The sequence below is a fragment of the Gouania willdenowi genome, chromosome 5, assembly GCF_900634775.1.
Source record: "Gouania willdenowi chromosome 5, fGouWil2.1, whole genome shotgun sequence".
In the NCBI taxonomy this organism is placed as follows: Eukaryota; Metazoa; Chordata; class Actinopteri; order Blenniiformes; family Gobiesocidae; genus Gouania; species Gouania willdenowi.
In genome coordinates this window covers 33,569,401-33,594,249 of record NC_041048.1, presented here as the reverse complement: position 1 = coordinate 33,594,249, position 24,849 = coordinate 33,569,401, and the positions used below count along the sequence as shown (strand labels likewise).

Genomic DNA, 24,849 nt, shown 5'->3' with positions numbered 1-24,849 from the left:
AAAACCATGTCTTATTATTGAAGTGACATTTGTTTTACTTTTTGTTTTTTTACTTAAGAACATTTAGTAGCAGGTACTTTTTTACTTTTACTCAAGTAAGGGAGTAACTTCAATACTTTTAAAATAGCATTTTTTTATTCATGTATATATACTTTTACTTGAGTATTGAGCAGTACTATGGCCACCTCTGTTTTTTTAGGGAGATAAAAAGAGACATTAATAAAAACAAGACAAAAGCAAAGTTATTAAGTGTGAGTGAAGAAAGAAGAGTGAGGGCTGGGGTGGAGGACTAATGATGGAGTGAGTGAATGAGAGGAGGGGGAGTGACAAATGCAAAAAGAGTGTGAGAGTGAGACTGTGAAAAAAAAGAAAGAGGAAGGAAAGAGGGAAGAAGAGGTTGCAGGAGGTGTGGGAGTGGTGTGTAAACATTGCCCCAAGCAGGCGGTGCGGGCACTCGGAGACTGGTACATGAGGGTCACTGCCGTCTCCCACCCAAACCCCTGCCCCCAGCCCGGCGAGGTCAGCTCAGCTATGCTGGCCTGACAGCTTCCGTTTGCCGTGTGCTCGCCGTTTGTTTGGATTCCCCAGCCTTGCTTAGCCAGCAGCTTAACAACAGATGGCTAAAGAAGGCCTCTATTCAGAGAGGTCTGGATCAGAGAAATCACACCAAGGAAAGTACACAAGCTAGCAGACAAAACACACAGATGCACACTGCGAGCGTGAATGCAAATGACATGGATTGTCAGAGTTGCACATGCTGCAAAACCAAAGAAAAGCAAATAAGGTTTAGCTTGGCACAAACACTTGCTTTTGTCGTCTGCGGAACAAAGACACAACACGGAGACATATGCAGCAACACATAAACTCGTGCCCATATGCATGCACACTGTGTTGTCTGATTATACCAAACAACTTCCTGGGAGGATTTAATAAGTGAGCAGATCTCTGTGAAAGCCTCTCCATCCCCTGCCATTATTAAACGAGTGCTGCGTTTATAGGAGCTTTAGTGTGGTGTAAACTCATAAACACCCTCCCAGAGTACAAGAGGAACTGTCAACTAAATATTGTTTCTCTCACAAGTCGCTCTTCCACCTCAATTACGCCTTTCAACTTCTCAGGCTTAGTATGATAAAGTGGCAGTAAAAATCATTCACATTAATATACCATTGTGCATCTGCTGCTAAAGGTAATTAAAGAAGTAAATGACTCATAAGAATAGACATATTAGCCACAAAGTGAAAGGCAACTGGGCTGCCTCATGAAAATATGTACCATTAAGATACTGCATTTTCATATTGGGGTAATCAGCTCCACTAGCTTGATGCTGATTTAATCCACTCCAGTGGAAAGTCTATCAGCTCACAGCTGCGTGTCACTGTCTCTCTTATATTATATCTGCCCACTAAGAGCCAGGCTTTCTATTGCTTTGACAACAGCTCTGCTAGACGAGAGAGGTCACACACAGGCACATCAGCCAGACACGGTCACTGTTTGGGTATCATTTAGAGGTAAATGGAGAGAAAAGTTTCTCAAACAAAGTACGAGATTGAGAAGACGATTAAAAGAGCTAAAGGGACTAAAGAAAAGAAAAAAGACAATCTGGGAACAACACGGGGATATGATCTCAGCAGCTCCTGTCTCCTTGACCTTAGCTTTTTGTTCTGAGCATTTGATGCCTCTGGATGCTCACCGCTGAATACAGCGATATTATCCGTCAAGTTGATAGAATGAAAGCAAGGGAGCCTAGGCATGCCAACTGTGCTGGGTACTTAGGGCGGATGGTTAGAAAAACGCACGTTCCTCAGGATTGCATCTTTGTTGGAAGAGTTGCATCACAAAGTAGCGGGGAGTGTTGTGCTTGGGAAAAAGGGTGCTTCCAAAAGCCAGCGTGAGACCTAAAACACTGTGAGCACATTTTATCATGCGTGAATGATATTGTTTAGAATGGGAAGATCTATCTGCTCTGGTCTCATAGACAGAGGACTCAAACTTATTTATACAGCCAAGTCTTTTGGGATAGGACCAGTAAAACCCCACTAAAGCTTCACATTTAGTCGTAGTGAATGTAGATGAACATGTTCTGCGTAACTATGGGCCAAAGAAAGGCACACAGTCACAGAGCATTGGCAGTGCTCGGGTGTGATACTCTGGCCTAAGTGGTCAGCTGACCGCTCCATGGCCTTCACACCACAGGCCATCTGATTAACTCAGCACAGTTGAAAAAAGCAACTCATCTACATGAATAATCTCACTAATCAGCACAGCAGACAACAAGCAGAACACCGCCTAGAGCCAATTCATTCTTACTTTCTTTGACGAAGTATCAAAGATGACATCTGCCTCAAGAGAAGGCGAGCTCTGGTTGATCTGATCAAGGGACCAAAATCTTCCTTGTTCAGTAAACAAACTGCTCTGTAACTTTCACTAAACAAGCCCTGCCATTGTTCTTTGGGCAGGTATTTCCCTGGTTTCTCAAAGTACTTTTCCCCTCATGCTCCATGCTTTGAACTGTACTGACCTGAGATTTTAGACATCATGTGCTCCAGAGGGAGAATCCTGTGTGTGTGTCTGAGTGTGTGAGAGCGCGCGCGCGCGTGTGTGTGTGTGTGTGTGTGTGGATTTTCTATAAATCACAGGCCAACCCCAATTGGCTATGGATTGAGTTGCAGGGTAGAGAGACAGTTCCCTGGGAATAGCAGTGTCTCTGTTGAAGTCATTCCAAGATGGATAATATGATCCTATGCCGCCAGGAATACAGAAAGGAAAGAATAAAGTAGAGGGGGAAAAAATCTGATTGCCCCAGCCATAAAGAGGAGTAATCTCCAGCAGTGTCCAGACACATCAGCCGTCACACTGTCCTGTAATGTATCACGGTCTCATAGGCAGATGATGTGACACATAGTGGGCCCCAAATATTTGGCGTTCTTATTTTTTTCTTATTCCAAAAATGATTAACCTTTTTTGACTTGGTGGGAAGGTATTAAGGGTGAATAAAAGACAAAAGTTTGAGTACTGAGTCCCTAACTGTCTAAGTTTGACATTATAAATCTTGTGAACTTATAGTGAATCCAGTTTTGACCAATATTCTGGTAAAATGCATGATGGAATGTAGCTAACGGATGAGGAGTATTAGCATTTACCACATAGGGACTATTTTAACAATTCACAATTTGCATTAAATGTGTAAAAAAAATGACTATCACTGGCATTAAAATTCTTAACAATCGTTTTCAAATCAATTCAGTCAATTTTAGCTAGTTTGGATTGGCAATAAAAAAGTCATAAAAGATTGAAGAGACTTTTTTCCATTCAGATTTTGCAAGGACAACTATGAATTAAGGTCATCAAAGTTGGGTCATGTGCATGGCTGACCAAAATAAAAAATTACATAGCAACTTTTATTGTGAATTAAAAAAAAAAATCTTCACAATTTAGTCACTGAGAAAGTGTGGATTTCATTTGACCAACTATATAGTATCTTATTAGTTGAGCTAAAAATCTCCTTTAAGAGATTAGGGTGCCTTAGCACCCAGCATGCAAACAAAGTCTAGAACAGATCAGGCAAGCAAATTCTAGAGTGCTTGTGATCAAATTATTTGCTGTTTTACGCCACATTTGGCCACCAAACTGTGAACTCAATAGTCATAGCTTGCAAACAACTCCCACATTTTTGTATTTTCATTTTATTTAAAAAAAAAAATCATGATTACACCAGCAAACTTTCAATTGGTCATATTCTTTTAATGAGGATCGCTTGACAGAAGCTGCTGTTTAAAAAATCTGCTTAAATGAGGAAGTCTATTACCAATCACTGATCTTTTAGGGCCTCTACTACAAAGCTGGATTTCCTCTTATCTCGTTAACTTCCAGGATTTATTTAGTGTGTGGTGTATTACGACGCAGGCTAACTTCTTACGGGGCTAAATCACCATGGTAACTTAGGCTGAATGGGATCAGGTTTTATTCTGAAGTACAAAAGTCCTGACACATGACCAATCAGTTCTTAGAAAATGACTTGCCCATTGTTAGAAGATCCTGGTTGGTGCGCGTATTTGACAGCTGCATTTAGGAAAGAAATAATATTAATAGATAAATGCAATCCTTTCATTTACCGTTTATTACCATTACGATTTAAATTTACCATTTAGGAAAGGTATAGATTTACATCTGATAGACTGGTCTAAAGTCAGCTGATGAAGTAGTAATTAATTAATTCATACGTATGCTATAGTAACATAGTCAGTCTCAGCAGGAACATACTACAGTGAAACAATGCGCTCTCATATTCGTCATATTTTTTAAGAATTATTCCTATAAGTTGCTCTACACAGTTTTTCTGTGATTGTGATTGGTCTGACACTGCAATCTCCACCCTTGTCACCAGAGCGTGCATGGAGCCAGGCTGAAATCACCTCGCTTAAGTGAACATATTCATATCCTGCTTCATAGTGCAGGAGCTCTCTGACGAAGAATGTTTGGTAAGGTGAAGCCCGCTAACGGAGAGATATCACGAATATACAGTACTCATCCAGCCTCGTAGTACAAGCCCATAAAGAATATGGAAATTGGCAAAGATTCAGTAATGTTGATCCCATCTGGAAGTCCAGAAACCAGAAGTGGCACATTGGGCTATATCAATATCCACAACAGCACGTAGTAAACCAAGAAGACATAGTCATCAACATCCCCCTGTCAGATTGGTTGTCATTATAACTCACAACCTTTTCCTAAATGTCCTAAACCTAAGAACTTAGATGTATACATAAGAAAATATTATCACATCAAAATGTAAAATTATAACTATCTTAAACGGTTTCTATGAAAAGCTGTCCCCTTTGAAAATGTAAAAAAAACCGGTTCAACGGCAATAACTCCGGAAGAAATAATCGTGCACTTCTCATTTTTGAACTCCATCAAGGTATTGATACCCTGGAGCCACACACCAAATGTGGTTATCCTATCTCAAACAGTTTCTGAGAAAAGCTGTCCCCTTTAACTTGAACGGACGCATGCACAGAGCTCAAACCTATATCCCCCTTCACACTTTGTGGCGGGGGGATAGTAAACAAACACATTCTATTTCAGATGACCCCTTCTTCCCCAGTGTTAAAGGTCAGTTCTCTGTTCATTTAATTTGAACTCGAGCTTAATTAACATGCAGAGTGCAAAGCAGTGAAACAATTGGTCACACTCAATCTGTGGGAGCCACCTTCGGCTTTAGGCACTGAGACTTGTGGACTTCCATAAATGTCGCGGGAGAGGATGATCACAACTCAAATTAAGTTACGCACTAAGCTGGAAGCTCTTACATAAACCTGTGATGGAAATATTAAATAAACCCAGAGAATGGACGGGGAAGAATAACCCGAGCTTTAAAACAGCTTCCCATGCAACCACGGCATCATTTGAATTAGTGCAATAGGCTGAATAATTCTCCCAGATGTTGGGTTTTCATTGATGAGTGAGCATTGCATAAATACAATAACTCACAAAGCTACAGTTACGTCTGTCAGAGAGGAGCTACTTAGAGGAGGCAGAAGTAGCCCAAACAACAAGCACTGCAGGAACCAAGGACATGTGGACCATAGAGCTGCTGGGTAAGGGTGGGGGTGGAGGGGGATGACAGACTGCTGTTCAACTCCATTAGCTGCTATGTGAGAGGGGTGCATCTAGCAGCACACGACCTGTGAAGAATCTTAGATCTCACTCTATCTGGGAATGGGGACTGCTGCATTAATTCTAGGAAACTGTAATCTCTCAAGCAAATCAAATTACTCTCATTAAGCACAAGAAGAAAACTGCCTCTGTAATAAGTGTGTAAAAAAAAAGTATTTATTACCAATAATCACCTCTTTACTATGAGCTACTTTACAATGGCTTTATTTTTGCTGATTAGGTTTAAAAAGCAGGGGAAACAAGAAAGGGCACAGGCTTGTGAATGTGTGTATATAAGGCCTATGAGTGCACATATCCAAACACACACACACATAAATACACAGCTCATGGACTTTATGAGAGCGGCTGATACTGTGATTAAAGGGGAGGGCAGACGGATACAGCGCTCGAGGGCCTTGGAGAGGACATGCCTCACCTAGTCATAAAAACACACCTCTGTCTTTACGCCACCAACGGAATAGCGCTGAGTTGGGTTCATTCGCAGGTGAAACACTCAAAAATTTACATGCAAAGCAGCACGTGTCGCCAGCCCGTGGGTAGCGGTTCACTGTAGCTTGGCGTACGCTGGCTGACCGCTGTGTACTTTGTGATGGTCAACGACAAAGATGGGCTGAAGAAAGGTTTTACTGGAGCACTCACAGCTGCTGCAGAGGTTTGCTTTTTTATTTTTAAAACAATTCTTACTCACATAATGTGCATCTACAAAGCCCAACTCTTTACCACTGTATGCCTATGTAATACAATGTAATTTCACACAGTAAACAAACTATTGTGGGCAAAAGGGTTTGGAGAGGATGTGAAGCGCTTCTCTTCCAGGAACTTCTCTTCCAGGAAATGACATCGACATCATTATAGCTGCTAAGTATAAAAGAGCCAGAAACAGTACTCACGTTACTGTAATTGGGTTGCTTTTATGCTTTTTTGAGTATGTTAGTCAGTGATTTTATTTGTACTTAAGCACGTTTCATAGGATATAACGTAATTTGTTACATTTCTACACCCAACCATTGCTGAGTAAATTATATATATATATATATATATTTTTATTATCAACGGACATAGTGAAGCTACAAAAAATGAAATGACCAGACAACAATCAAATGCATCACATTATAGCCCACCAATCAGATTAAACGTAATGCATCTTTCTGACATTGGAGCATTTAAACACAGTAAAGGCTACAGCGTCATAATAAATTATATACAATAAACTACGTTTTAATTGTGGAAGTGGATACAGATAACATACAAACCCAATATTTATACAGCAAAAATTATTAATAAAATTTCATTATTAATCTTATTATGTATTGTGGTTTCAAATGGGTTTCAGTGACTGCGATGCAGTTTGCTTTTGTTTAATGCAGTGGTTCCCAAACTTTTTGTGCCCAAGGTACACCAAAGGACACGTAAAAATCTGAAGGCACAACTATTGTGCAAAATAGCCTTTATAGCACGTGTTATGACTCATGTACAATATCTGCAAATGTGCATAATTATTTACTAATGCCAAATAAAATTTGACAAAGACAACTCTATGGCTCATGAAATATTTATTAACAAAAATGTTCCTCTGTATTATGAAATTAGTGCATACAAAGTAGCAAATTAAAAAAATATTTTTTGTGTAGTTGTATATTGCAATAATTAAAGCCCTATAAAATTTGTTTTATTTTTTCCAAATCTGGTCGGCTCTGATTTAGTCGCAATTTCAGGTAGTTTAGGGTGTGTTTAATGTGGCCAGGAGGGGAGGGGGCGGACGGTGCACCTAATGAGGGGTCCCCGGAAACATTTCCCCATAAAAAACGTTCCTTGCCTCACGGTGATGGCGTTTCATGCCAATTCTGTCCATTTCCACGTTCAACAGTAGATTTTGTTTTCTTTGGTCGATTCCGTCCGCGATTCCATTAACGTGGATTTCATAGGGCCCTAAATAATAATGTATGGTTCTCACAAAATCCCACGGCACACTGTTTGACAACCACTGATTTAATGTAATTATTTCGTTATGAAAGGGGTAGATGTTATAAGTTTATCTTCTTTCTGTTCCTTTTCATTCATTTGTTCTACTTTTTTCAATGTAAAGGAGATATTAATGTGTTTTAATGTCTCGTCCTTTTTAAGTTTATACATGAGATGTGGTAACACTTTAAATGAAGGAACACCTATTCACCATTAATTAGTTACTTATTAGCATAATAATTAGTAACATATCGGCTCTTAATTAGTCCATATTAAGTACTTATTAAAGCCTTATTCTGCATGGCTTTATTATACAACCAATAAGCCATTAACTAAGAGTTTTCCCTCAATAACCTCAGAATTATTACTTATTAGTAGTAAGTTAGGAAGTTGTTGTATATGAATTATGATCTCAATATGCTTTGCTTAGTATGGACTTAATAAGGTGCTAGTACCACAAGAATAGTTATTGTCCCTTAATAACACGTAATGAATATGGTCTGTTCTTACTTAACAAAACACAAACCTGCAAGTATTAATAGTGTCCAAATAACTCTGAATTAAGCCTTTGTTACTTAGTATATGTTCCCCATACTAAAGTAAATGGTAAATGGACTTGATTTTATATAGCGCTTTATCACCACACTGAAGCAGTCTCAAAGCGCTTTACATATCAGCTCATTCACTCTCACATTCACACACCAGTGGGACAGGACTGCCATGCAAGGCGCTAGTCGACCACTGGGAGCAACTTAGGGTTCAGTGTCTTGCCCAAGGACACTTCGACACATAGTCAGGTACTGGGATCGAACCCCCAACCTCTCGATCAGAAGACGACCCACTACCACCTGAGCCACGGTCGCCCAAGTGACGTCTTGATCATTACTAGTTCACTAGTAGTTGTACACCAATTAACCAACATATGTTCCCTAAACTAAAGTTGCCTCCTTTTCACACTCAATTAATATATAATAGCACATAACTACTGAAATGAACAAGTGATGGGTTACACCTTTAATAAAAATTGATCTATCTATGGGTTCCCTCTCTTTCAGTGGTAGAATGACAAAGACAGCAAAAGTACAAATACCTCTTTTATTAAGGCACTGGTTCCGGTTTGCCCAAGGTTGGTAACAAATACTGCCTGAACTTGTAGTGTAGTTTAGCTTACAGGTATAAATTCTGACAACTATCAGTGTACATACAAACATGTCATAAAATTAAGTACAAAAATGGTAGTATCTAAAAAAAAATATAAAACCTGCACAGCTCAACATGAACTTACTCTTTGTCAGAGCTTAGAAAAAACATACTTAACTGTACAAACATTGCACTTTCACAGTCTAAACTTGCTTTTAGCAGAACAAAGCAGATCGCTTAAATCTTAGTATTTCATCAACAAGGGGAGGAGTTGGCCTTTGGCCTTCATGTCCTCTATAATGATCTTCTTCTCAGGGGTAATGTAGGTTGCACACCTCTTGGCAAAGGACTGCAGGGTCTCGGTTGCAGGATCATACTTCAGGGTCTTGAAGGTTTCAGGATCCACAGTGTTGAGCTCCATAATTGCAGCAGTCATCTTGATGGTTCCCCGATCAACGCCATTGATTCTGAAGGCTTCAGTCATGGTGCGGACTTTGCTGAAGCTTTTCAAGACCTTTTTATATCTGCTGATGACCTCCGCTGGACCTTTCACTGAAAGATATATAAAACACAAGGAATGAGCCCAAACAAATGCTTAAGGTAAGCTGATCAATTGCTCAAACTGGTCATTTATCTTTGATAAAAATGAAGTGCATTCTGGGAATAGGACGTATATCTGTTTATCTCATATCATTCCACAAACAATATACGGTTCAGAATTCAATACAACAATGATACTCTGTAAGATCTGTTGAGTTGGTAATAGGCTTAGGCGGTATCCTATGTGTCACACAGACACATACACACACACAGTCGTGTTCGGTGTGATCGCACCCTGAGCCTTACGTAATATTTTTTAATTTGTCACGGTATTACCGTATAGCGCAGTAAAATAGGGACGCGGTGTGTCTGTCTCTCTATGGAGCCAAGTGACAGCGGAGAGGTGTGATCGCTTCTTTTCCTACTCATGCCGGCCATTTACACCACACCGAAAGCGCACCTGCACGTTAAAAGAATGCTTCTGTAGCAATATTTCCTACAGCTACTCTCTCCCTCTCAATGTGCACACTTGCCCATCAACCTATCGGCAGCAGCAGCGCAGCCTAAACGAGCTGTTGGATCAGCCTAAAACATGGAGGCTGCTGCGAGGGCAGCACACACACAACAACCTTGTGTTTGCCCCATGCGTTGTGTCGCTACAGTAGCATCCCTTTAACAGTGTGTGTGTGTGTCTGTCTGTCTACGGGGCCCGAGTGACAGCGTAGAGGACTGATCACTTCTTTTCCTTCTCACTCAGGCCGTTTACAGCACTGATCATTATGAGCGCCACTTTTACGGTTTAATTGATCAACTTAGGGAGTTACTAAAGGATGAGTTCACTCAGAATGTAGGCCAATTCAAGGAGTTAAAAGCTGCAATTCGTAAAAACCAAAACTGAACATCCCTTACCAGTATATTTTCTGAACACTCTTAGTGACTTTTTTCTCAATATAGACTAGTGACAAATGTATGGACTTTATCTTGTGTTATTGGAGATTTTTCTGGTGTTTTAGAAACTCTGACATGATTGTACTTATCACTTTACTGTGTGTGTAGAGCGGACCCTGCGCAGTCTCAGGGTAGTGCATTGCATTTTTTTTTCTATGACAGTATTGAAACTGATACCGTTGTTATTGTTATGACACCGCGGTATACGGTAGTACCGTATTACCACCCAAGCCTAGTTGGTAAGTCTTACGGTTCAGAGTTATGTTTACTTCTGAGAGACAAATAACTCTAGCAATACATTTGACGTTTAATAATAACTAGTGTGAATGCTGCACGGTAAAATGGAACTTTATTGTTGCTGAAAGCAACTTTTTTTTACTTCAGACATTTAATGTATCATCAAATTCCTTGTATATTTAAAATCTAGAACTGAAGATCTGTATTTTTGCCTCATAATTATTTCAGAACATATTTTTTAACAGCTCTTCCGACACTTTTATTTTCATGACCACTAGTTGTAAACAAGGCAGGTGGTTCAAGTTATGCCATTTTTACCTCTCACATGAGCTTTTCCAGGCACAGCCACAGTTGCAGATGTAGATGGCTGTGTCCAACGTGTCTTTCGTCTTTGGATGACAACATCACTGTCGGAGGACTCACTGATGTTTGGAGAAGATGGGTCATCATCCATGTTGCTATGGTCATTCTCGTCGTCGTCCTCCAATGTAAATTTTTTTGGTTGAGCTTTGATCAAATAGAGGATAGATGAGACAAAGATCAGATTGTTATGAAGATATAACACACCTTTCAATACAATTACATTGCATTTTGCAGATACAATTTGATCCCAAATCACTCACATGATTTCTTCTTTCCTAAGATTTGCTCACGCAAGAAATTGCGCTCTTGCTCAAGATCAGTTATTACTTTTTCTTGCCATTGGATCTTGGCTTCTAAGAACTCCACTTTGGAGATTGATCCTGAAAAACAGAAATGGGAGAAGAATACACAAAAATGTAATTTGACAGTAGAGAGAGAGAGAGAGAGAGAGAGAGAGATGCATGCAACAAAGGTAGTCGACCAAATATAGTGTGTTCCTTAACTTGATTTGTAAGCACGTGTATACCAACTTTAATCTCAGGCAGAAAAACCACTAGCATGAAATGAAATTGTTTAATTTTAAACAAAGATACACAGCTAGAAAATCAGAAATCATTACCTGATCCAATGCTGCTTATGCTGCAGCAACTTGTAGCAGAGCTTCCTTTATCTTCAGGACCTACAGTATGGCATTGGTACAACAAAATCAACATATGGATAGAGTACTTTAAATGTTTAAACATATTTGGACACGCTCATTATTTAAGTGTTAAATTTACTTGAAAGTTGACAAAAATATAAAAAATAAAAAACATTTACCATCCAGATCCTTTTTGGTCACCTCTGTCATAGTCATCTTCATGTACTTTTAGGGACATTTTCTTCTTAGCCTTAGGCTGTAAAAACAAATACATGAATGTCACTATAACCACAAAATGTAACTTAAATAAGTTAAATAAAGATTTAAAAACTGTTCCTGTAAAAAAAGAAGAAAAAAAAATACTGCATAGTGTATAATATATTTTTCATTACAAAATGTAGTTAATACTAAAGCATTACATATACACTTAAATTCTTAAAGTCAACCTAACGCACGTGCACTCATGCACTCAGCTAGCTTAACATTACAATAGCTAATTAGGCTACACACTGCAGATAAATAGGAAGGTTTACAACTCTTAAACTATGTACCCGGCCCAGGGACGGGTGTTATGATGTGCTTACAAAACTCAGGGGCAGTTTCAATTAACAGGCAAGTGCTTAACTTACCATATTCTACTAATCACTCTCCAAGCGCTGAACGAAACAGCAAACGACAACCTTTTCGGAACTTGGACGTGACTGGTGGCTTCAGCTCCGTCGGTATCGCTATGCGCGGGCCTGGCCCGCCCCTCAAAAGAATGATTGGATGAGGATGGATGTTACATAACATGATTGGTTGGTTGGTATTTCAATCATTGCTCTACAAAGTGGGTCATTTCTTCAATATCCAGTGGATGGCGGTAATGCGCCTGTCATTGAGTGTAAACCGCCAATAAACACCAAAAAGAAGAGAAGAAGAAGTGGGCCAGGCGGTTTATAGGACACATTTTAGACATAAAAGAAGAAAGGTGCGCAAGGTAATATTATGAGCTTATCCTTAATCAGTCTATAGGTTTAACAAATATGTTGTTGGGTTATGAGTTTTTGAGTCGAATACATTTTAGACAGTGCCCCAATGAAAACTACAAGTTCATCAGATGGTTAATGAAACTAGACCTTCTTCGAAAATGGATGAAATGCCCATCTTGCTCTCATGTTATGAAGTTGAAACGATCCTACGGCATAAAGGAGGCAGCATGGTGAGTAATACAACTAGATATGTACCTTGTTTATTAATTTTCTATGGTCCGGTGTCATGTACTGAGTGCGCATCGTACTGAGAACGTATATGCACGCACATGCGCACTACCGGAAAATGAATTTATGCTAAAATAAAAAATAAATAATAATAATAATTGATTTTTGTTTTTTGTTTTTTAATACAATCTATTTCAGACATAGGCAACTCTGGCGGCCCGGGGGCCCTCGGTCTAATTTTATGCAGCCCCAAAGTAAACATCCAAAATGACAGAAAAATACATAAAACAAAAGCAAGAAAACACAAAGATTTACACTATTGCATGAAAATACAGTAAAAGACAAGAAAAACTCTGAAAATACTCCAAAAACACACAAAACTACTAAAAAAAATTAACAAACTGACTATGTTAATACACAAAATTACGCCAAATAACACAAAACAACAAAAACACTCAAACTGACTCAAAATAATATACAAAATTATAGAAAATAAAAACAAAAGTAGACAAAAAGAACACAACATTACTCTGCAAACTGACAGTAAGAGCAAACAAGCAAAACTACAACAGAAACACACACACAAAAAACCACAAAATGACAACACAAATGCACATTATGACTGCAAAAAACATATATTTTGTAGGAAAAATACACAAAAGGACAACAGAAATGCACAAAAAGAACACAAAATAACTATAAAAACAGCTTGTTGTTCCGTGTTAATGCTCAGATCGGTCATTATTCTAAATGTTGACATGAATGTTGATAATGTGGCCCTTTGATCAAACAAACACATTTTCATGGCCCCCGCTGTGTGTGGAAGTTGCCCACCTCTGATGTATGTGGTATAAAACTCTATGTAATCCTTATCAACACGTAAATAAACATACGTTTATTATTCTGAACCGTCAAAACATAGTGTTTTATTCTGAAAATAATCCGGATGTTTTGATGTTGTATTGGTGTCTGACTTCCTGTTCCAATTGTTCTTTTCTGTGCTAAATTGATGCATCGGGATCACAAGGACTACTTTGAGTATAAGTGCACCTTGTTCAATCCCAATGTTAACTGTTTCAACACCTATACGTAAACATCTATGTCTCCTTCATCATCTTCATTTATGTAACATTTTTATTTAGTGAAATCAGCACAGTATCATAGGTTTTGATTTTGTTACATTAACCTTTGGATTTAATCATCAGGGTATGTCGAGATTCCTGTCACAAAGGGAAAATGGTGTCTAGGTCCATCCGAAGTGGCTCCATATTTGCAAAATCTCACATTCGACTGCATACGTGGATGCATTACATCTACAGGTGTGTGGTTTTAAGTCGTATATTAACAAAAGCCATCAAAGACAAACTCTAACTCAGACCATAATGTTTTCTTTGAATGTTTCTCACTATACTGTTGGCAGGGATGGGTTCTAGAAGAGCCAATACTTAAGAGACATTAATTTATACAGTATATATTTTCTTAAAAATCTTTTAAGATACAGCAGATACATTTTTTAGGGGATTTTATTCCATTCCTCCCCTCATACAGTAAATGTTCTTTATCCTACTTTGCTTTTGAGACTTGTTTAAGGTTCAATACACTCTTGTAATCAGGCTATGAATATCGATTGCATCTATTAATGGGATTGCAAAGGATAAATTTATAACTATGGCTATAAAAAAAACTATCACAATCTAAAAATTGTTTTTTACACACCACTTCTAAATTGTCATTGAAATTTTTATCGGGTTGATCTATTCCAGATTCGCCCAAGGCCTTCGACTGAGACAGGTTGACCTGCTGCAGGAAGGAATTACTCGGAGTTCTGCAACCCTGAGTAAACTTGCAAACAAGTTGCGGAGAGTTTGCAAATCGGGAATGAAAAGAATGAGAAGAAGAGGCAAGCAGACTGTTGGACAAAGAGCAGAGATTGTTATGATAGATGAATGCAAATTTGGCCATAAGAGAAAGGTATGCAATGTAATTAACCACTTATGTGTGTTACTTTAATGCGAAATAAATCATTTAGTGTCTAAAAACATGTATTTGATGTTAGTTAAGTCTGTGCTAAACTCAGCTACTGAAAGTTAAAGACAATATACATACATTTCAAACCTGTTTTTGCCTGAGGTGCTTGGAGGTTTATCTCCTGTATTTCGAGAAGTAACTACTGCATGATGGAATAAGATAAATTAGAATTAATTGATGCGATAGAGGGGAATGTCGGTTTTAAAAAACAACATTATTCATACACCCCAGAACAGTTCAATATTTGTAAACATGCACCACGACTCACAAGCTAGAGAGAACTTTAAAATTTTTGCCTTATGATCTATTCTCTTGTTTCCCACCATGACTGCAGAATTATTGTATTGTGAATGCCATTGTTCTCATTTGGATATATTTACTCTTGTGAATTTCAGTACAACAGAGGACGGGCAAGCAACAGGAGTTCCTGGGTGTTCGGAATGCTAGGGATTAAGGATGACAGGAGGAGGCCCATTCTTAAAATTGTGCATCACCGTTCAGCCAGGCATCTCTTGCCTCTAATAAAGAAGCACGTTCATCGTGGAAGCTCAATCATTTCTGATGGGTGGCGGTCTTACCGCCGTCTTCAGGATGAAGGTTACAATCACCTGACTGTCAACCATCAAGATTTTTTTGTCGACCCGGTTACAGGTGCACATACACAAAACCTTGAGAGATTTTGGGGTATTTGCAAGTCAACTATCTGGAGACAAAGGGGGAACCGTACACAAAACTGTTGAGGGATCACTTAGATGTAATTGAGTGGACTTATTGGCGTGGAAACCATCACAGTAATGGAATACTTGGAATGCTTTTGCATGACATCAGGAAAAAATATCCTGTATGAAACCTGTCTGAAATGTACTGTAGATGCAAATATCAAGTTGATGCTTTTCCGATGTTTTAAAATGCAAGTGAGCTTGTTTTTTCAATTAAAATTGTGTTATTGTATTGGAAAAATGAGAAATTACTTCATACATTAATTCTAGAGCAAGTTTAGACTGTGAAAGTGCAATGTTTGTACAGTTAAGTATGTTTGTTCTAAGCTCTGACAAAGAGTAAGTTCATGTTGAGCTGTGCAGGTTTTATATATTTTTTTAGATACTACCATTTTTGTACTTAATTTTATGACATGTTTGTATGTACACTGATAGTTGTCAGAATTTAAATACCTGTAAGCTAAACTACACTACAAGTTCAGGCAGTATTTGTTACCAACCTTGGGCAAACCGAAACCAGTGCCTTAATAAAAGAGGTATTTGTACTTTTGCTGTCTTTGTCATTCTACCACTGAAAGAGAGGGAACCCATAGATAGATCAATTTTTATTAAAGGTGTAACCCATCACTTGTTCATTTCAGTAGTTATGTGCTATTATATATTAATTGAGTGTAAAAAGGAGGCAACTTTAGTTTAGGGAACATATGTTGGTTAATTGGTGTACAACTACTAGTGAACTAGTAATGATCAAGACGTCACTTTAGTATGGGGAACATATACTAAGTAACAAAGGCTTAATTCAGAGTTATTTGGACACTATTAATACTTGTAGGTTTGTGTTTTGTTAAGTAAGAACAGACCATATTCATTACGTGTTATTAAGGGACAATAACTATTCTTGTGGTACTACCACCTTATTAAGTCCATACTAAGCAAAGCATATTGAGATCATAATTCATATACAACAACTTCCTAACTTACTACTAATAAGTAATAATTCTGAGGTTATTGAGGGAAAACTCTTAGTTAATGGCTTATTGGTTGTATAATAAAGCCATGCAGAATAAGGCATTAATAAGTACTTAATATGGACTAATTAAGAGCCAATATGTTACTAATTATTATGCTAATAAGTAACTAATTAATGGTGAATAGGTGTTCCTTAATTTAAAGTGTTACCTGAGATGTTTACTGTATGCAAGGGAACCATGGCAAGATTTATTACCAAAAATAAACGTAAGGGGTGAAATTAACTAGTCATTTTTACTTTGAGTACTATTTAACTGAGCTACTTTTTACTTGTACTTGAGTATTTAATGTACAATAATAATAACAATAATAATAATTATTATTATTATTATATTAGTATTATTCATTTTATTTAAAAGCACTTTTCAGGCCACTTTACAATAAAAACAGAATAATAAAACTAAACATGTATGACTTACTTGTACTTGTACTTGAGTACAATTTCAATCAAATAACAGTACTTCTACTTCAGTAGGTTCTTTACACCTCTGGAAATGGCACAGTTTCTAACAAAGCTTTAACTGTATTTCAGTTCTTGTTCATACAAACTATTAATTACATCTGAAAGAGAAACAGCCAATGAAAAAAAAAAAACACATCAAAATGGGTTAACACGAAGGGAAAACAATTTGTCTCAACAAAATCAATTAGTATTAAGGGTCAGTGGGTCATTCAATTGCTGGTTCAGCATAATTACCTGTTTTCTTCTGATTTACTTTTTTAGTCATCGGGGATATTGATGTCCCTGCAAACCAAGGAACACACTTTCGTGATTATTCAAATTAAACACAGACTCCTTAGAGAAAACGTCTGTCGCACGACAATACAGCGAGGGGGGAGAAGAAGAAAAAAGAAAAAAAAAAAAAAGCAAATGTGCTCTAAAAACAAAACTCCCCCTAAGCAAGATCCTGGAATCCTATTACACATCAGCCTACATAATGTAAAATTCAATTTGCTCCATTAAGTATAAGACAAATAGGATCAAGTTAGAAATCCCATTGTGATCTGGTGGACTGGAGACAAAAACATGCTATACATATACAGTATGGGTTTATCAAATATAGGCTAAGGTAACAGCCGTCCTCTTGCCCTGTGGCTACAGATTACTACTGGTATCCTCTAACCAGGAGGCCTTTCCCGTCTGCTGGGATTCACAGCTGGCACTAAAAGAAGGAGGAAGACTGTGGCTTATACTCTCACAGCTGCAAAGGCATTTATAAACTGTGCCACTCCTTTATATAAAACTACCAGTCACTTCAAAGACACGGGCATTTATCTACTTTAACATGAACAAGCTGGCAGTCCGCCTGCTGAATATCACATTAGCACTTTGTAAACATTCACCTATAAAGATCATTATTTTGACCAAAGCTAGACTCAGACTAAATGCAACCACAAGCAGATGGACTAAAACTATGAGAACAATGCATGAGATGTTCATCAAAAGATTAAAACTAGAAGGAATACTAATGTACTACTCATACTAACGTACTACTCATACAAACATACTACTAACACTAATGTACTACTCATACTAACGTACTACTCATACAAACATACTACTAACACTAATGTACTACTCATACCAACGTACTACTCATACTAATGTACTACTCATACTAATGTACTACTCATACAAACATACTACTAACACTAATGTACTATTCATGCCAACGTACTACTAACACTAATGTACTACTAGCACTAACATACTACTCATACCAACGTACTACTCATACTAACATGATACTCATTAAGTCTGACATCAAAATGAGTATGTCGTGCGTTCAAATTCGATAGTATGGAAAGATTGAGTACGTGAGAAATACCCGGATGTATACTATATCGGGACAATTTTAAAGTTACACTCGTCATACTCAACCACCCCATGATGCATTGCGAGTGGATTCACAGCTGGCACTAAGAGAAAGAGGAAGACTGTGGCTCATACTCTCTCAGCTGCAAATGAATTTATAAACTGTATCCTATATCCTTTATATAAAAGTACTCGTCATTTAAATTTAAAGACACAGGCATTTATCTACTTCAACATGTACAAGTTGACAGTCTTTCTGCTGAAAATCACATTAGCACTTTGTAAACATCTCATAAAGATAATTATTTTGACTGCACGACTCATGCAAGGCCTTCCCCCCCTCCTCCTCCTCCACATCTGGTTAAAATATGAGGCGAGTGTTGGCTTCTGGCTCTCTGTCAGGTGGTTAAACCAGACTGCACACGTACACAAAGACATAGGGTGGAAGGGAACTTTCATTTTTTCCCTTCATGAGTTCACTTTTTTTTCCCCACTTGTGGCTAAGCCAGTAAAGAAAAGACACAAAGCTGTGGCTCCCCACATCGCACCTGCCAGGAAGTGATCCTTTTCTCTCATGCCAGAGAGGCTGCTGGGATATGCCGGGACATGCAGCTGTAGTGTCAAGTGTGATGCTTCTACAGGCTGGGGAATGGGAGGGCTTTTTTCCTAGCCAAGACTTGCATCATTGAGAGCTGTGATCCAACGCAAACACATCTTGCTATTCTTGATTCATCTTTTGGAATCGGAAAATGAAACCTTTTGGAAACATTGGGTTTTTTTGTCATTAGAATTTGAGCTTCTCCTGCATTTCCTCGTGGTCTTGGTTGTGCATTGGATCCAAAAGAAGGCCTCAAGAGTGCAGCGGAGCATGGGAGATTGTGATAATTGACCAAGATGCTTCTTCCAAAGAGTCTCCTGTCCCTTCACCTCTGAATCCCCGTGGTCCCGTTTCCAATTTAACACAGGACTAGGCCAGATTTCACTCATTACAGGGCTAAGACACATCTTTGACACTTCTACATTAGAAACACAGCTTTGTGCTGATTAAAAAGCTGTCCTATCCTATGCCTTTCCTCCTGCTGCACAACCACAAGTAATGTAAGAGCTGTGTCCATTTCCTGTCCTTTCTTCTGCCTGAAACCAACCGCAAAATACTCACATCCTCCTGCACCTATCTTGATTTTACTCACAAAGATAAGGATACAATTTACTGTTTTCATTGAGCTTGAGTGTTAAGACAGCAGGCACCAAATTACTCTTAGATCAAGATAAATACACCACAAATTGCTAATTCCATCCATCTTCAAAGGAAAAGATGTTTTGAAGAGAGAGGTATATCAAAAGGATCAGACTGCACAACTCCAACGTGGAGGCTCATCCGACTGAGAGGATAAACAAACTGTAACCTAAGGAGAGACTGAAGGAGCATCATGCTGCTACATCGTGTCTTTGGCTGGTCAACAAAGCAGTTCTCACTGTGATGATGATGACTGTCTTGTGGAAGTGTAGGAAGTGATGGAGATCACCACAAGGTGACACCTTTATAACAACACATTCAAATTCACTTTTCCAATGTAGAACACTTAAAAACAAAATAAGTCATAAAGATATGGGCTGATTTGTGCCACTAGAAAATTAATTTGAATAGTTGGTATTGAATTTGAAAGTAACAACTTGAAATTGAATGCATTGTTGTGAAACTGAATTAGTAACTTGAAAATGTATTTTTCCCTATTGAAAATAAACATTCCAAAAATTCAATGTAATTCTCACACACTCCCGGTCCGCGAGGTAGAGCAATCAATCACTGATTCATGGAACTCCTGAATACAGGTTTATTTTTTAAATGATTGGCGATCAACATAGGAGTCGATTATGGGTCTCAGATGAACCTGAGCTCAAACCTAAACGCACGAGTAAACACACAAAATGTCTAATCTGCTGCGGCGCTGTTGCAGTGTGCACAGTCACACCCTCAACGAGCCATGAAGAAGTTTTTTATAGACATAAACAGGAGTTCCATCTTGTGTATTTATGTTTTTGTTTTTGTGCTCATGTTTCGAGTCATTTTGTGAATTTTACTCTATTCATGTGTTTTTGTTGTTCTTTTGTGTGTTTTTGAAGTACTTTTGTAAGATTTTGTTGTTAGTTTTGTATATTTTGTGTGGCGATCTTGTGTGCTTTTAGAGTAATTTTGTGTGTTTACGTTGTCCATTTGTGTAGTTTGATTTTGGGTGTTTTGGGGGTCATTTTGTGCTTTTTCCAAGAGAGAACTTTTATAATCGCTCAGAACTTATTCAGAAATGAACGGTTCTGACCAGGTCAGCTATTTAGCTTAAAGCTGATATCCGGAATTTCTGAGAGATCTATGTTTATGTATGATTCTTTTGAAATGCAAAAAAATACCTAACTACAGTAGTCATTTACTATGGTCAACTGCCAGTGATCATTCATATACATTAATGTATATAAGTCCCTCCTTCATCCTATAGACCCCTATACAAATGGAAACTATGTACTCAGCAAATAGGCTTTGACTTCCTGGAGCAAGGACTGTCAATCAAAGTAAATGCGCATGCTACGTAAACTGTGCACGGAAACGAGGCCGGGCGTCTCAAACAGGTATCACTCTGAGCGTCACGGAGGAGCTCTCCAAAACTCCAGTTACCCATTCCAACGTATAAAGCTTCTAATAAAAAACAAAAAAAAAGTCTGGGTACAAAGCTTGTGGATAAACGTCTTCGTGACGGCAACCTAATTTATCTCAGAGCTGCTTTTCAAAGGGGGAGGGACTTGCTGCTTTTCAAAAGATTCTGAACGGACCAGGATTTGACGACATTTCTCATGGACAGATAATAAACATATTTGAATCAAAAGTTATGGCACTCTAACAATAAATGTGTAGTTTTTGTAGTTATGCGTCGTGCACAAAGGTAGAGACGTAGCTTCTGGTAGATTGGCAGAGGAGGAAGTAGAGCTGTTGAGGGCGGGACATCAAGACATTCTCTCAAAAACTCCAGATAGCAGCTTTAAGTTACCATGATGATTTACCTCAATAAGTAGTAGTAAACATAAGTTTGACATCAAGAAAGCATGACTGAATCTGGCCAACCTTGGATAATTGAAAGTTAATCTCTGCTTTGATTGTTACAACCTCAGTCAATAAAATAATGTTAGAATCACTTGGTATTTCGTATGTAAACTACTATCTAACATACGCAATGACAAAGGTGTAAACAGTTTGTTTGTCTTGCTGGGAGCACCTGATGAGCATGAGTCTAAAGGATGAGACGTGATGATGGTCTCACCGGAATACTTTTATTATGCACCTCCGTGCACACAGCGTAGCATCACATGCAGTCTGTCAACACGCAGTGAACCGAATGCCCCCTCTACAGGCACAACATATAACATGCACTTCCTCAGTATGGTGGCTCTGTTTGGACAAACATAATCATTTAGCAAATGATCTACATCCTTTCTCTTTAGCTTGTAGCCTTATACAAACAAAACATCACTCCATTATCAAAGTGTAACATAAAATCACAACTTAGCCACTGGCTTTAAAATATGTAATACCTTGAATAAATCTGAACTGTCAACACACTTCTAAAAACATAAGATAACTTGTGTATTAAATGCATCAGAACAATCACACACACTTCCACTTCACGTTTTTTTTTTTTTTTTTTTTTTTTTTTTTTTTTCAAACATGTCACAGCAGGTATTTTGGATTTGGTCTCGAAATACGACCTGAACGTGTTACATACGGCGAACTCACACTGCCTTGGAAAACGGCCTGTGCGCGTGAAGGTCTTGCAGGAGATGTTTCATGTGGCCTCGACACATGAGACATGATCGGGGGAACACTGTCAGGTGCAGGGGGAGCATTGCTCAACTGAAAACGGGCAGCGTTCTGCGTCTCAAAGGTGTCATCCTGGGGTCGTGGAGGTGGAGGCTCTGCAACAGGAAGGATGTGGCGACGATTTCTCCTGTATTTCACTCCGTTGGACTCAACGATGTAAGAACGGGGCTCTTTGCAGGTCTCCTTTACGATCCCTAGATTATCATAACCTTTTGGGGTCTGCATTCTGACAACCTGACCTGGAGACAAAGGCGTAAGGGGTCGGCTTGAAACGTCACAATAGCGCTTTAAAACGAGTCTCCTATTGTGTAGCTGGGCGGCGATCTGCATAGCTGGCTTTGAGCTGGGCTCCAACAGCTTGGTGCTCACCGGAATGGCTGCACGAATCTGTCGTGACATCAGGCGTTCAGCTGGCGAACCAAGTGTTTGGTCACGGGAGATGTTTCTGAGGTTAAGAAGATTCAGAAACACGTCTGATCCATCTCTGTGAGATCGCTCCATCAGTTGTTTAGCACTCCGCACCGCTCTCTCAGCGAGTCCATTTGATTGTGGAAACTCTGGGCTGCTTGTCGTGTGTTTGAAGTCCCACTGTTTTGCAAAGTCTTTGAATTGTTGACTGGTGTATTGTCTAGCATTATCAGAGAGCAGAATGTGGGGTGTACCGTGTACTGAGAAATGTCTCTTTAATTTTGTGATCACGGCCGCTGATGTTATGTCACGAAGAAGATCGATTTCAAACCAACCTGAGTAAGAATCAACCAGTACATGGTAGTGTTTCCCATGCCAATCAAAAATGTCCGCTGCAACTGTCGACCAGGGGAGATCAGGAACGGGGTGGAGCTTGAGAGGTTCCTTTTGTTGATGGGGTTTGGTGCTGTTGCAAACAGAGCAGGAAGACAGCTTTTCAGTGATATGCTTTGACATACCTGGCCAAAATATGATGCTCCTGGCTCGGCGTTTGGTTGCATCCGCACCAGGGTGGCCTTTGTGTACAATGTCTATGTACGCGTTTTGCAGGGACTGAGGAATAACAGTTTTGGGTCCCTTCATGATGATGCCGTCATCCACAGTCAGTTCATCCCTGTAGGGGTAAAAAGGGCGAATGGCAGGCTGGAGCTGGTTTTCTCTGGAGGGCCATCCTCTCTGAATGACTGTAGTGAGCTTCTTTAGCATAGCATCCTCTCCTGTGTGTTTTCTGAGTTCCTCGAGGCGCGCTGTTGAGATAACACTAACAGACATAACTTCAAAGGAATCATTTTCAGCTGTACTCACTGGAATGTTGGTAGTTGGAGCTCTTGAAAGTGTGTCTGCCACATACATGAGTTTACCTTTCTTGTAGACTAAGGTAATGTCGTAGCTTTGTAGTCTCAACATCATTCTCTGGAGACGAGCTGGTGCAGTATGGATTGATTTCTTTAAAATCGTCACCAGGGGCTGGTGGTCGGTCTCTACCATGATGGGTTTACCATACACATAGTCCTTAAATTTTGAACAGGCAAAAACAACAGCCAACAGCTCCTTTTCGATCTGTGCGTATCGAGTTTCTGTGTCTGTAAGGGTGCGTGAAGCAAAAGCCACAGGTTTACCGTTTTGCAGGCAGGCAGCTCCAAGTCCAAAACACGAGGCATCACACGTGAGTGTGACGGGTTGTTTAACATCGTAATATGACAGTACTGGTGGGCTTGATAGGCAAGCTTTGAGATGGTCAAAAGCCTCCTGATGCTGCTGAAACCAGCACCAAGCGGTGTCTTTATGAGTAAGCTTCCTCAACGGGGCTGCGATGTCACTAAAGTTTGGGATGAACTTTCCAAGGTAGTTAGCCATACCTAAAAAACGTTGTAATGAAGTAACATCACTCGGGACTGGCATGTCTCTGATCGCAGCGGTCTTTGCTGGGTCGGCTTTAAGGCCATCACTTGTGAAAATATGACCCACATAACCTACATGATCCAGGCGAAACTTGCACTTTTCTGGATTCAGTTTGAGGTTGATCTCCTTTGCACGATCAAGCACTTTCCTTAGGTTAGCATCATGCTCAGCAACATCCCGACCTCCGATGATGATGTCATCGACAATCACCGAGCATGCATAGCCAGAAAATAGCTGCTCCATAGAACGCTGAAACACTTCGCTGGCAGAGTTTATGCCAAAAGGCATGCGTAGAAATCTATAGCGTCCAAAGGGTGTGCTGAATGTTGTTAGCATTGAAGATTTCTTATCGAGCTGTATTTGCCAGAAGGAATTTTTAGCGTCTAAGACTGAAAACACAGTCGCACCAGCCATCTGTGCGGCGACTTCCTCAACACTACGCATGGGATAGTGGGGTCTTTTTAGAGCTGTATTAAGGTCTTTTGGGTTGATGCACAATCTGATCTGTTCTTTGTCTTTCTTATGTGCTACCACCATCGATGAAACCCAATCAGTGGGCTCTGTGACAGGTGTTATTACACCTATGATTTGCATACGATCTAGTTCAGCTTTAACTCTCTCTTGCATCGCGACTGGAATGCGGTGAGCAGGGCGGACCACAGGCTGAATGCTGGGATCCACTGTCATAGAGTACGTGATAGGCAGCTCTCCAAGTTCATCATTGAATAAATCACTGTGCTGTGTTTTGATCTGCCTTGTAAAATCTGTGTTAGTGTCCATAGTGAGCTGGTGAACATCATGGCTCATTGTCACAATTC

At 39.2% G+C, this 24,849-nt stretch overlaps 3 protein-coding genes across 14 annotated transcripts in view; 1 reads left to right on the top strand and 2 right to left on the bottom strand.

The window, feature by feature from the left end:
* Positions 1–24,849, bottom strand: part of foxp1b (forkhead box P1b) — a 288,207-nt gene that overhangs the window by 97,722 nt on the left and 165,636 nt on the right. The window lies entirely within an intron of this gene.
* Positions 8,764–12,800, bottom strand: LOC114464088 (coiled-coil domain-containing protein 106-like). The gene is made up of 6 exons (XM_028448160.1): positions 12,136–12,800; positions 11,686–11,762; positions 11,486–11,545; positions 11,127–11,246; positions 10,822–11,010; positions 8,764–9,330 (listed from the first exon to the last, which is right to left on the bottom strand). The coding sequence occupies exons 2-6, from the start codon at positions 11,726–11,728 to the stop codon at positions 9,023–9,025; spliced, it is 720 nt and encodes a 239-aa protein (XP_028303961.1). The 5' UTR covers positions 11,729–11,762; positions 12,136–12,800; the 3' UTR covers positions 8,764–9,022.
* On the top strand, positions 13,857–15,506 carry LOC114464090 (uncharacterized). The gene is made up of 3 exons (XM_028448162.1): positions 13,857–14,024; positions 14,469–14,676; positions 15,129–15,506. The coding sequence occupies exons 1-3, from the start codon at positions 13,942–13,944 to the stop codon at positions 15,471–15,473; spliced, it is 636 nt and encodes a 211-aa protein (XP_028303963.1). The 5' UTR covers positions 13,857–13,941; the 3' UTR covers positions 15,474–15,506.

Coding starts and splice junctions, on each gene's coding strand:
- LOC114464088 (XM_028448160.1), bottom strand. CDS start 11,728: ATGAAGATGACTATGACAGAGGTGACCAAAAAGGATCTGGATG. Junction 11,546..11,685: donor GACCAAAAAGGATCTGGATG/GTAAATGTTTTT, acceptor GCCATACTGTAG/GTCCTGAAGATAAAGGAAGC. Junction 11,247..11,485: donor CATAAGCAGCATTGGATCAG/GTAATGATTTCT, acceptor TCTGTTTTTCAG/GATCAATCTCCAAAGTGGAG.
- LOC114464090 (XM_028448162.1), top strand. CDS start 13,942: ATGGTGTCTAGGTCCATCCGAAGTGGCTCCATATTTGCAAAATCTCAC. Junction 14,025..14,468: donor TGGATGCATTACATCTACAG/GTGTGTGGTTTT, acceptor GATCTATTCCAG/ATTCGCCCAAGGCCTTCGAC. Junction 14,677..15,128: donor AATTTGGCCATAAGAGAAAG/GTATGCAATGTA, acceptor TGTGAATTTCAG/TACAACAGAGGACGGGCAAG.